This window comes from Brugia malayi (genome assembly GCF_000002995.4).
Source record: "Brugia malayi strain FR3 genome assembly, contig: Bm_015, whole genome shotgun sequence".
Lineage (NCBI taxonomy): Eukaryota > Metazoa > Nematoda > Chromadorea > Rhabditida > Onchocercidae > Brugia > Brugia malayi.
Window position 1 is genome coordinate 66,789 of NW_025062292.1, and position 13,612 is coordinate 80,400.

The following is a 13,612-nucleotide window of genomic DNA, read 5'->3' on the forward strand; positions in this document are numbered from 1 at the left end:
GTTTGTTGAATATCAATTTGTTATCGAAAAATATGTGATACAACTGTGACTAATTTTATTGAGAAATCCACGATACAGCTGTAAGCCTCTTCAATAAAGCTTTAAACAGTATTTGCATAAATGATTCATTTTTCACCTTTAAAAACAGAATTTAAAATCCCACGTATTGTGAAAATTGGAGTTCAGTTCGAATATAACTTTCTTACGCTCAAACACCTTTCTTGTTTGTTATTGTAGTTGGTGTGGACGAATGCATTGAATGATAGGTCTGTTGTAACGATTTTACTTGCTAACGCCCCAATTGTATAGATATTAATCTAAAGCAACAATATTGATAATTTCGTAGAATGTATCTACGAATAAGATGAAAATGTATAGATGGATAAACTGATGAACTGAATTTGTGGACTGAATTTGGGGAAATGGACTGAATTTGTGAGCGAATTGTAACTTATTAGTAAGGAAAAGCTGATAAAAAAAACTGATTAAGACAAAGGATATAAATGCTTATATATAGTGAGTGTCAAATGATCTATGCTCTTTATATAGTAAGGGATGGGTTTCAATATTTTAGTTTCCCAAAGGATGGCTATTAGCTTAGAAGACCTTAACAATATTTCGACATTGCAAGTACATTTCATTCGAAACAAAGGAGCAACATATTAAACAATGCACATACCCTTTATTATCAGATGAAAATGTCTGGGCAAGCAGATAAACTCAAATACTATGGGAAGATGAGTGTTGGAATAATGATTGCTTATATAATGTATAATTGAAACAGTTTTACATTTCTAATGTTTAATTAAAATGAATTTTAGTATTATGGATCAATACAATTTTATTTGATATAATTTGTAAATTATGTGGAGGTTCGCGAGATTATTTTTGAATTTCGCTACAAAAATCTTCAACAACTCCCTTTTTCCAGCAAAACAAGAAAATAAGATACCTGTCGTGGAATGTATTAACTGCCAGATATTTTATTTTAAGTCAAACCTGGGTAATTAAACCAACAAATCAAATTATAACAACGCGTAACGAAAGATATAATATAATTATAAAACATTAAAATGATATCAAAAATCACTCCAAAATGTAGAATGAATAACTGTAATGGAGGGTGGTTGGTTTATATGCAGAACTGAATTTAACTGATTTAACATTCAACTGGTGTGAAACAAAGATTGCTAATAAAGGGCTTTGCTAACAAAGGGTTTTTGTTGTGTGAGAAAAAGGCTTGAATGATCTAGATATAGATTAGTTACAAATGCGAAATTATTGGACATTGTATTATCAGACAATGTCCAATAATTTCTGTCAAAAGTTCTAGAATTTGAGTGCGATTTAAATGTATCGTTTTTTACGACAATACCTGAACATTTAAGAACTTATCTTTACTGAATAAATGGACAAAAAACTGCTTTCAATTATTAAACACATCAAAGAGAATATGAAAACGGACATGGGTGTGATTATCTCAATCACATTCAAAACATCCCACAAACAGTGGGACCATTTTTCCTAAATCATTTGAACAGAGACAGTTAATCTTTGAAACATATGAGCTCTTTTTCCAATACTCTGGGATAAAACTTTCGTCAAATGGCGCACTTCATTTGCGTGTAATCACAGTGCCAAATCACACTAGCTACCACAAATAGCCTAAATTAACCGATTATATTAATGACCTGGGCGGAATACACCGGTCATACAGATCCAATTTTATTAATCCTTTTATTTATATATGAATGAAAAGTGGGATTATTCGCGAGATTATTTTTGAATTTCAGATAAACTCAAATACTATGGGAAGATGAGTGTTGGAACAATGATTGCTTACATAATTTTCAGATAAACTCAAATACTATGGGAAGATGAGTGTTGGAATAATGATTGCTTACATAATAATTGAAACAGTTTTACATTTCTAATGTTTAATTAAAATGAATTTTAGTATTATGAATCAATACAATTTTATTTGATATAATTTGTAAATTATGTGGAGGTTCGCGAGATTGTTTCGAGTTTCGCGACAGGTCTACCAGGAAACAAATGGTTAGATGAGGTAATAGAAATTGAAAGTTAAGCTTTCTTTGGAAATGGAGTACTATTCATTAATGAATTGTAATCGAATCGTTACTGATCAGTAATTTTTTAATAATTTTCCAATATATTGGATGAAGGTTGAAGTTTCCGTTTATGTAGAATACGGCTATCATAATATCACTACCTACTGAATTCAAGTAACTCTTTTACAATATTGTTTTGTTGAAAAGTCACTGCTGTATTACATTATATTAAATATTATAAATGCTGTTGTACTTTTGACATATTTTTGATGATTTTAAAAAAGTGTCGGTTTTTTTTCTAAATGAATTTTTTTGTAAAGTTTGATCGTTTAGAAATCTTTTTAAGATTCATTTGTAAGCGACAGTGTAATTTTGTCAAATTTAAAAAAGCTAGATTGCTTTGATGTCTTCTTTAATTTGTTTCTTTTAATTTAATGTTTTGTAGATGTATGTGCACTTTTTCGAATGGCTTGGTAAAATTCCTGCTAACACTCTGACCAAAGACTCAATTCTTTAAAATATTTGCGCCTTTATACATCTGCGATTGTCATTTTTTCATTTATTTGTGAAGTTTATTCTTCCTATTCGATTCAGACGGTTTTGTTTTTTTAAGCCATTTCTTGTCTAGTTGTAAGATAAAAATTTTTAAATCATTATAATTTGTTTCTTATGCTTTATGAAGAGTCCAAAGATTTCAACTATCAAGCTAAAGTTTTGTATTGCTATTTCTAGAACAGCTTGTTAGTAAGAGAACTAGAAAAGTACTCTGGAGTAAAATTCAATGACAGCAAAGCTACATATTCCTTGTTCAATGTTTTACTAATTAATCTGTAATAGTTATTAAAAAAATTCCTGAAAAAAATTTCTGGGAATTTTTCATTTATTACTGTTAGTTACTAATCTTAGGGTATGATATTTAAGATGGTGGGTTGATTGTTTTAAAATAAAATATAACTTTTCTTTACATTTATTGTATTTTTTATCGTTAAGTGGAACGGTTTAGTGTAGCTTCGTTCTTTTATCTTATCAGGCAGTTGCAATAGGAATAATATATATTGGGAAAAAAAATGTCTACGTCAACTGTTCGGATATTCGAGGAACGAATGGATCCCGATTTGCGCAATCGAAAAATACTTCATGGTTATATGCCATTAGCAGATGCGAAAACAGTACTCACAAAGGAGGGTGATTACTTACTTCGACTAATGGGTTATAAAGGTAAAATTGTTTTTCACTGTTGCTCAAAACTTTGCTGGTAGTTTCATTAAAATCGGAGATTTATTAACGTTTTAATTATTAGTAAAGATAATTTCAATTCCGAACTTAAAGCTATCCTCAAACTTTGAAAACTTTAAATGATGCAATGAAATTCAAGCAATGGAAAAGAATAATTTAGGTCAGCTCGTTTGTGTCCTCTCTGTTTACCACAATGGTGAAGTAATAACAGTATGTATTAATCGCATGAATAAATTGTATTTCTTCAATGATGACTATAAGGTTCGTTTTGTGAGCCTATTTCTTTTTTTTGGAAAATGATAATTATTAAAGCTGAAATTTTAATTTGCGTTTTGGAAATAAATTTGATGATAGATACTAAAGAACCTTTTACCTCTAATTAAATACAAGTAGTGATTATGTACCTGTCACAGGTCCGATATAATAGTTATTCAGGATCATAGTATAGGTTCACTACTACACTGGCATCAAAATACGAAGACGCCCGTGACACCGAAACAAATTGTTTTGAAGAATCCGATTTTTCTTGCATCTTGGAATTTGATGCCATCTTGTATTGTACGGTTGCTCAGAGATATTTCTGAATGTTACCGGATGAGAGTTAGTTCTTCATAAAATTTCTTTACTAGTCGTTATACTAATCTGAACAAATGCACTTGTTTTTTCTCATTCTTTTTCTTTCAGACTTATGAAGTGCTTGTTTGTGTTGAAAAAGAAAAAATTCAAGCTGCAGCCATGCTGCTTACAAGTAAGCAGTTAGTAATAGAAAGTAGGAAGCAATTCTTGGCTGAAGCTCGCATTTTTATTTATATATGAATGAAAAGTGGTCATAAGGGCTGACCTAGAGTGGCAGTTGGCAGTGGTAGTTGAACCAAACCACAGAAAGTAAGGAACATTAGGTGATGTTGTATCTTCCTGTGCTCTTTCCTAAATTTTCTGACTCTGCAGTCCATTTGTAAACACGTATTTGGCTTCGTCGTTCTTTTAGTGACGTCTCATCAAAAGTTAATTTTCTGAAATAATTACATAAGTTCTCTTAAAAGAAACTACTATTTCAATGATTTAAAGTATCAGTTTCAAATAACTTAAAATTCTCTTTTTTTAGGATATATCTGCAATTATTAGCCTGCTTTCTGAAATTTAAAAAATAAATAGCTAACTGATAACGTAAACTAACATTCATCCATTTTTCTCGTCTAACAAGTAATGCTAAATTAAGTTACTTTGATGTAGTTCCTGTTCTTCGATATCCACTGTGTATATGAAATCGGTCGCAATGGGAATGATAGGCAGAATTTAAATACAATAGCGGTCTGGAAAAGATAGCCAAAAAAAATACATAACGAAATTAAAATTTTAAACGTAACGAAATTAAAATACATAACGAAATTAAAATTTTAAACGTTTTTTACTAAGCAAGAAGAGAAATTCTAAGTTTAGAGAGAGAAAGAGAGAAAGGAATTTTGAAACATAAAATATAATAAGTTCGAAGATGTATGCTTTCATGGAAAATTAACTACAATTTACTCAAATGCAGAAAGGTAATTGCTACAACAAACTAAATTTTCGTTAGCAAATGACTGCAGCTATTATTAATGATTTTAAATTAACATATTAAAATGTAAAGCTTAGAGTTTACTTTAAAAATAAATTATAGAGTTATGAAAGAACAAAAATCCAAAATTGAAACTAACCCACTCGGAATTTTTTTGTTGTGTATATCTGTAGCTATTTCTTCACAATCACACAATACCCATAAATGAAGCTGCTGGTTCAATACCTATTCGACATCGAATTATCGTATGATAGAAAATAATAATTGATGTGGCCCGAGTAATGATGGATCTTTTGCACATAAATTAATCAATTTCTTCGAAGTTTTAACTGATTTTCGGAACTTTGAATGTTCAACCATCATTACATCTCAAACAATTCTGTTTTAAGAAAAACTATTTTCAAAGTATCATAAGCAATCGAACAGAATAGCCAAAAACATTAGTTATACAAAATTTCCAATATTTTTTACTTTAAGAAAGCAGGTTAAAATTAAAGATCTGCGGTTTTCCATTAATCTATAAAACTTCAAGATAATCAATAATTCCTATTCAGTACTACCGTTAGAAAATGCAATTGCTATTATGGTTTTCTGAATGAAAGACATATGGCATAAGATATTTAATAATCCTATTATTTAATAAATTTACTCCTTCTGAATAACCTCGGTGCAAAATAAAATGTAATAGTGATATTTTGAAAAATCAAACAAATTGTTATGGAATGTAAAAGGATTTCATGGAAGAAGTTTGAGGAAGTTGCACACATTTTGGAATACAATTCATGATTTCAAAAATGTCAATTGATAAAGAAAATAAAGTAAGTGGTTCATCTACTTACTTTATTTTACATATATAGATATAACTTTCTTGTAAATTTTATTGCATTCTGCTATTTATTTCACTTTTATGAGACGCTTTCTTGTCATATTCCGTAAATATACAATTTAATTTTTCATGTATGAAAATTTGAAATGTGATGAATATTTATGCTGCTTATTTTTTTGTTACATCGATGATCTCAGAAAATTTTTAATATCTTTTTTACAAGGTATGATCGAAATGTAGCATTAATATTAAGTTAATTATTATCCATTTTTGGATAATAATTAAGATGCATACAGTTCATTTATTATTTCATTTTTCACTTTACCTTTTTACTGTTTTTTTGATTAAAAAAAAAGAAAAAAATGACCAATAATAATGCTCTCTCTTAAGTTTTGAAGGATCTCACTTTTTTTTATTATAGAATTTTGTAATTTAATAGAATGATAATTCAGCCGTAACATAGCTCTCCGTGCTGTCAGAAAGTTGAAGTAAATGTCTTAACTCTATAATTATTCCACTTTATGACATCGAAAATTTTCGGTAAGCTTGCACGATCACAGTTGAGACGATGATGATTCGATTGTCACTCCTCGAAATAAAATTTTGTCGCTTGCAAACTGGTCCACTATACAGTAAATTTTGATCCATTGATTTACATGTTAATATACTTTTAAAATTTACATATACACTGATTTACATATATTTATGCTATTTTCTCTTTGTACAATATTTCATTCGATTTTTGATATCTTATAATTAGAGAAAAACTTGCTCTGAGAATGCTTTCTGCACTGTATGTCAAAAGCTTGTTCATTCTTGATTTCTATTACTAATTGTTTTTATTTTTATTTAGATTTCTAATGACAAATCTTTTTTCAGTTGTTTTTTGATTGCACATTAGAACAGTGGTGTGATTACTCCCAACTAAATTGATTTTGATTTTAAAATTTAATTTATTTTAAAATTTGATTGGAATTTCACAAGAATATATTTTTGTGTTTTATGATGAATTCTGATGATTTTCACTAATCTGTTCCCGGTTCCATTTCGCAATTTTTCCGTTTTTTCTTAACTCCTTGTGTCCTTTAATTTTATTTGCTCTCAAATCTGTAATTTTTGACTATCTGTACCGTCACATTCACTTATTACTGGGCTCTGGGTTCATTTCTCGAATTCCCTCCTTCTCGACTATTTCATCTGTTGTAATTCACTATATGTACAATTGACGTCGTTTCTCGCGCATTGCTCTTTCGATATAAATAGAGTAAAATAAAGTAGATCATATTTCATCATATTTTACATAAGGAAAATGCTAGGTGTAAAGTGAAATAGCTCATTGGGGAATGATATATATGAGTAATAAGTGTTACTGAGAATGAATTACGATCATATGGTGAAGCTGTTAACAATTTGCATTTGCCTTAAAGTAGCAAAGGGTAACAGGACATATACGTGACTTAAACTGATAACCTGTTGCTCTTTTTCGCTAGTCACTGATAATTTGATAATCCAAGAAATCAATTACACTATTAAACAGAAAGATGTAGAACAAATTATAGGCCTAATTTGCACTCAATGCGAACAAATCTTCAAGTGCACATTCGGTGCATCTGAGAATCTCCTAGAGATGAGTCAACTTATCGTTGATTAATGAGAGAATATGTTAAGAAGCAAACAAGGAAGAGTAAACTGGCAGAAGTTCTTAAGAGTCATAAAGGTGACATCAATAAGGTTGACATATTTGGAGAATAAGCTGAAGCTACAGCAGTAAATGCTCTGTTTATTAGAATCTAGAAAGTTAGCATACTCACAGCGATATAACTATTATGTGACCTCTCCGCACACAAAAATAATAGCAGAGCGACCCCTAGAGCCAGCTAAGTCATCGTTTGAAGTAAATATTTTTAATAGTTAAAAGGATTCTCAAGTCAGCATCGCTCAGGATCTCTTTTACCTATTGTTATTTGTAAAACATGAACTATTATCACCATTATCACTCACAATCATAATCCTTGGAAGTATTAGAAGACAACGGCTTGAGATTCATATCTGGCGTTGTCTATGATGTCCCATACATGGCAGTGAAGGTCAAAGGATCAGATCATTGTACCTCTTTTCCAGTCGCGTCGACAGGTAGAGGGTCAGTTAGTAGAAGTTATGCTCAGATGCATCATTTATTGCTGTTGCTGTCTGAGTCTGCGACGTTGTTAAGGCGAACCTTTGATAGGCCCGGCAAATCCTGGCCCTTCTCCCGCACCCACAGAAAGATGGCTGTACAACTTAGATGACTGGATGGAATGATGAACGACTGAGTGGTAGGTAAGAAGTTCCCAATCTTATTTGTATTTGTGGCAATTGAAATGACGGTTCGGCTATGTATCGATTGATTATCGATTGGCTCCCATCTGTCATCTGAGACAAGAGCCAATCGATAATGCACACATTACTACAATCTGAACAGAAAATTTGCAAGTACGGAAGAACGAGAGAAGGAGGGCAGCGAGCTGTACGGTTGACTTTCCAACAAATCGATCGATTGTGGAAGAGTGGGGAGGGCTTCGGACGGAATGCTATAAAAGCTGGCCGGCCTGCATTGGGAACCATTCATTCGTTGGGTTGGCTGGCTGGGAATGTCGCTTGTTGGAGTGGAGTGGAGTGGGGGGGACGTCATTAAATGGGTAATTTGGAGGCTTGCGGGTAGTTGGAATGGCAAGTTGTACCCACTGGTAACCAGTACGGTTATTAGAAAGACAAAGCTGAGAAAGTTCGAGAGGGTTTGAGAATAGCCGCTCAGATAGGACTTTACTTCAGAGATAACAAATTATCTATATATTTGCATGAGAGCTGGTAGCATGTCACAGCTTTCTAGGCAGCATGTTCTATGTAATCGAATACTTTTAGGTTTCTCTCAAAATCCCTACCAATAAAATAAACCTAACTTTTTGCAGTGCTTGTAAACATGCAAATCTTTGTAAAAACACTGACTGGAAAAACGATCACTCTTGAAGTGGAGGCTTCAGACACAATTGAAAATGTTAAAGCAAAAATACAAGACAAGGAAGGTATCCCTGCAGACCAGCAGCGCCTTATTTTTGCAGGTATGGTATTACTTGATTTATATGAAGTTTCTGTTTTAGTTCGTTAAGTAGCTATAAAGAAGAGGTGTACCATAACAACTCATTCTTTCAGGTAAGCAGTTGGAAGATGGGCGTACTTTGTCAGATTATAATATTCAGAAGGAATCTACATTGCATTTGGTTCTGCGCCTGAGGGGTGGTATGCAAATCTTTGTTAAAACTCTTACTGGTAAAACAATCACATTGGAAGTGGAGACATCTGATACCGTCGAGAATGTTAAGGCAAAAATCCAGGACAAGGAGGGAATTCCACCAGGCCAACAGCGATTGATTTTCGCGGGTATGTTCTTCCGGGAGATGTCTTATGGTGATTAATTTTTCTGTTAGAATTTTGGCAAAAATAATGCACATTTCGGATGGGTGACAATTTTATTATGTTTTGTATGTATGCGTGTTTTTTTTTTTTTGTAGGTAAACAATTGGAAGATGGTCGTACCTTGTCTGATTATAATATTCAAAAGGAGTCTACACTCCACCTTGTACTTCGCCTCCGAGGTGGCTTGCAAATTTTTGTAAAAACATTGACGAGCATGACGATCACCTTAGAAGTTGAGACTTCTGACACAATCGAAAATGTAAAGGCCAAGGTTCAGGATAAGGAAGGGATCCCTCCGGATCAACAGCGTCTTATTTTTGCTGGCAAGCGTTTATTTGATTTTTGCTCAATGAATAAAAAATTTGAAATGTGATATGTCGTCTATTAATATATCAGTAGCGCGGATGGTTTCTAGTCATCTACATGAACGCATATTGTCTAAATAATATGTAGAGGAATCGATACTGCACTTGGCGCTCTGTGTTCGTGGTGGAATATATTTCGTTAAACTATCAAAACTGTAACACTGGAGAAAGAAGCATTGGGTGCGATCCTAAATTGAATGACAATATCCGTGGTGAAGAAGAGGGCATTCCTTCTGCTCGGCACAGTTCCACTTTGTCTGCACTGAGATTCTAATGCCAAATTAGTTTACATTACGTTAAGGAATGTTCAGAAACTTTAATTTCGAGTCGGGAATTCTTTCTTCTTTAGTCTAGTTTTTTTTTTTTTTCTTTTTTTTTCAGGAAAGCAACTGGAAGATGGTCGCACATTTTCTGATTATAACATCCAGAAGGAATCTACTTTGCATCTGGTGCTTAGACTGCGTGGAGGAATGCAGATTTTTGTAAAGACTTTGACGGGTAAAACCATAACACTCGAAGTGGAGGCTTCTGATACTATCGAAAACGTCAAAGCAAAAATTCAAGACAAGGAAGGCATTCCACCAGATCAGCAGCGACTGATCTTTGCGGGCAAGCAATTGGAGGACGGTCGTACATTATCAGATTATAATATTCAGAAGGAGTCAACACTGCACCTGGTTCTCCGCCTTCGTGGTGGATACTGATTCATACTTGCTGTAAATTTTTGTTGAACTGGAAAATCAATAACGTCTTCATCAAGCTGACTTTGGAGAGGGATTGCAATTGTGAAATCCGAAAACTTCGAATAAGTTGATAAAGTCTTCATCTTTTCAAGGATTAACTTTTCTCACGGGAAGAGTGCTGCTTTTGGAAAAATTGATGTACTGTCCGCTAATTCTAATTACTAGTCAAAGCGATCAGATTTCTTTTAGTTTTGGAAATAGACGTGATTTTCCTTTTCCATGGATTTGTGAATAAACTTTACGATGCTTGTGACTACTTGTGATTATTTTGACATGTGACAGTGCTGAATTTCTCTTGATTAAGAAATAGTATTTGATTTTTGTAAGCACTTCTACAAATTATGTAATATGGAATGAAATTTCTGGGAAATTTCGGTGGTAGGTGGAGGAAGTTATCGCACATCATCAGTGCATAGTTGTAAAACAATGAAATTATTCAGTTATCGAAAACAGAGGGATTGTAGAAGATTCGTGGTATTTGGTGTCATCCGTGTGAGGATATTACTGTAGTGGAGCTTTCGCTTTCACATGTTCCTTTGTTCATAACAAAACGGTATCCAAGGAGCTGTCGTCATTGTTTTTTGCTTGGAGTTAATGTCAAACTTTCAGGTTTGGTTCTTCCATGCACGTCATTGGATTTTGTTGTTGGTGCACTTGGAATTATCGGAAGAGTTCTTGTTCTTTTATCTTTGATTTTATTAAATCTAGCAAAGTGGTTTATTATTGGATAGTCTAGTTCTAGCACATTTTCTGGTGTTTGCCGACCAAGTACCTTGTTGGTCAAGGACAAGCGCATTAGTGATTTGTGTGCAAAAATTTTATGATGCGGTCAGAAGTTTAATGCTCATCCTTTACGATACCCAGTGTGGACTCAAGTTCTTGAAATGTTGGTCGTCGAGATGGATCTTCTTCCCAGCAACGTATCATTATTTTTTTCACCTTCATTGGCGCTTTCTAAAAATAATCTAGTCACTTTCATTTGAAGAAGTCACTGCATATGTTAATTGATAATGTGCTACTGAAAATAAATTCCAATATTTTAAGATATATCGTTCTTTGCATAATGGTATACATACAGTTTGTTGGAATTGTGCTAATAAGGAATACGAAAAAATACATGATTAAGGCTCTTTCTTTTATGACTAAGAAACTTATTTTTAGCGTTACTAACAGAGAAACTTACAAGAACGCCAAAAGCGTCACTGATGGAGAAACTTACAAGGACGCCAAAAGCCCAGACGTCGGTCTCCTTAGAAAAGTCGTGTCTCAACATGGTTTCTGGAGCCAACCACCCTACAGAAATACTCTCCAAAGGTTCCTTATGAATAAATAGTGGGTTATAGAAAAGCAACCTTTGGAAGTGGCAAGCGTCTTTGACTGTGGATAACAAACGACCGGATTTCCATGTTTGATAGACCTCGATAAGGTATATCGCCGTCTTCATAAATTTCCCACATCTCAAATTTTGTTGAAATGAAACGATAAAAGCCAACCGAAAAAAGAGTATCTGCAGTGTCGTAAGTAATCTCTTTAAAAATGACAGAATATGAAGCATTACTGTAATACACTTCGTCTAAATACATGATTAAGGCTCTTTCTTTTATGGCTAAGAAACTTATTTTTAGCGTTACTAACAGAGAAACTTGCAAGAACGCCAAAAGCGTCACTGATGGAGAAACTTACAAGGACGCCAAAAGCGTCACTGATGGAGAAACTTACAAGGACGCCAAAAGCCCAGACGTCGGTCTCCTTAGAAAAGTCGTGTCTCAACATGGTTTCTGGAGCCAACCACCCTACAGAAATACTCTCCAAAGGTTCCTTATGAATAAATAGTGGGCACCGGTCTGATCCAGCATAGCAAAAATTAGCCAATTTCAACTTCATATTTCTATCGATTAGACAATTCTCTGCTTTCACATCTCTGAATTATAATTTCGAGAGATTTTCGAAATTAATACACCAATCAAAATTTTATCAGTTGTCCTCCCTCATCGCTTTTTACATTCACTGAAGAAGTTTTTGCTATTCCCCTATTTTATTTTGGGATTTTATAATAATTTTTTAATTGACCTGAGAAGCATTTTAAAGTACGTTGAAAAATCCGGAAAGAAAAAGTGAACCAAATAAAATACATTACTTTTATAGCACATCAATATCACCAGTAAATCTCGAGATTTCGAAAGAAAAACTAATCACTTATGGACATATCCTTTCTCAGTGAGATATTTCAGTGCAGCTGCTGCTTCGGCTGCATAGCGTGCTTTCTGGTCTTTTCGAGCTTCTTTTTTTTGTAGAAGTGTTAGCAATTTCACTAAATTTTCAATTTGTATTTTCATCCCCAATGTGCATTCTTATTTTGAATACTAGACGTTTCGACAAAAATCATTTAACTCGAGCATTTCAGATGTTATAGCCTTATCTGTTTCAATTTTTTAAAATTATTTTCAGGGTTATAGTTGTACGTTACAAGTTATGCAATTTCCAGAAGAAAACAATTATAAAATATTTGAGAAATTATAAAGTATACGTCATAAGTATTAAGTAATAAATTATAGGTTGTAAATTATAGCCCTTAACTACGGAATAAGCAGTAATATGGTCATAGATTATAAGTAATAATAGATTGTAGGTTTGAAGTAATCTTACGTCAATCTCAAAAAAAAAAAAAATTGCAGCTGTAAAATATAAAATATAAATTGTAAGTTACAGGTTTAGTCTATAGGTTACGATTTATAACCAACGATAATTAAAAACGAAATTTTCTTACTTTGACAAAGTCCAACAATCATAGTAAACGGAAGAGCTGTAATAATAACACCATAAAACTGTAAAATATTCGGATGTGATAATTTTTTCAGAATGCGAGCTTCAGCCAAGAATTGCTTCCTACTTTCTATTACTAACTGCTTACTTGTAAGCAGCATGGCTGCAGCTTGAATTTTTTCTTTTTCAACACAAACAAGCACTTCATAAGTCTGAAAGAAAAAGAATGAGAAAAAACAAGTGCATTTGTTCAGATTAGTATAACGACTAGTAAAGAAATTTTATGAAGAACTAACTCTCATCCGGTAACATTCAGAAATATCTCTGAGCAACCGTACAATACAAGATGGCATCAAATTCCAAGATGCAAGAAAAATCGGATTCTTCAAAACAATTTGTTTCGGTGTCACGGGCGTCTTCGTATTTTGATGCCAGTGTAGTAGTGAACCTATACTATGATCCTGAATAACTATTATATCGGACCTGTGACAGGTACATAATCACTACTTGTATTTAATTAGAGGTAAAAGGTTCTTTAGTATCTATCATCAAATTTATTTCCAAAACGCAAATTAAAATTTCAGCTTTAATAATTATCA

General features: G+C 32.9%; 3 protein-coding genes across 3 annotated transcripts; 2 read left to right on the forward strand and 1 right to left on the reverse strand.

Annotated features, from left to right (window-relative positions):
- Nucleotides 1–3,139: 3,139 nt before the first annotated feature.
- Bm8408 (Uncharacterized protein) lies at nucleotides 3,140–4,124 on the forward strand (the record flags this gene model as incomplete). The annotated part of the gene is made up of 4 exons (XM_043082850.1): nucleotides 3,140–3,290; nucleotides 3,469–3,569; nucleotides 3,744–3,908; nucleotides 3,993–4,124. 4 exons carry the CDS (start codon nucleotides 3,140–3,142, stop codon nucleotides 4,122–4,124), a joined length of 549 nt encoding a protein of 182 aa, XP_042938784.1.
- A 4,524-nt stretch (nucleotides 4,125–8,648) lies between these two features.
- Bm4246 (ubiquitin, putative) lies at nucleotides 8,649–10,211 on the forward strand (the record flags this gene model as incomplete). The annotated part of the gene is made up of 4 exons (XM_001896504.1): nucleotides 8,649–8,787; nucleotides 8,879–9,106; nucleotides 9,238–9,471; nucleotides 9,889–10,211. The coding sequence occupies 4 exons, from the start codon at nucleotides 8,649–8,651 to the stop codon at nucleotides 10,209–10,211; spliced, it is 924 nt and encodes a 307-aa protein (XP_001896539.1).
- Nucleotides 10,212–11,087: 876 nt separating this feature from the next.
- Bm8409 (proto-oncogene tyrosine-protein kinase FER, putative) lies at nucleotides 11,088–13,366 on the reverse strand (the record flags this gene model as incomplete). Its single annotated transcript, XM_043082851.1, has 6 exons — nucleotides 11,088–11,204; nucleotides 11,603–11,707; nucleotides 11,970–12,171; nucleotides 12,447–12,561; nucleotides 13,018–13,225; nucleotides 13,310–13,366. The coding sequence occupies 6 exons, from the start codon at nucleotides 13,364–13,366 to the stop codon at nucleotides 11,088–11,090; spliced, it is 804 nt and encodes a 267-aa protein (XP_042938785.1).
- Between the last annotated feature and the right edge of the window lie 246 nt (nucleotides 13,367–13,612).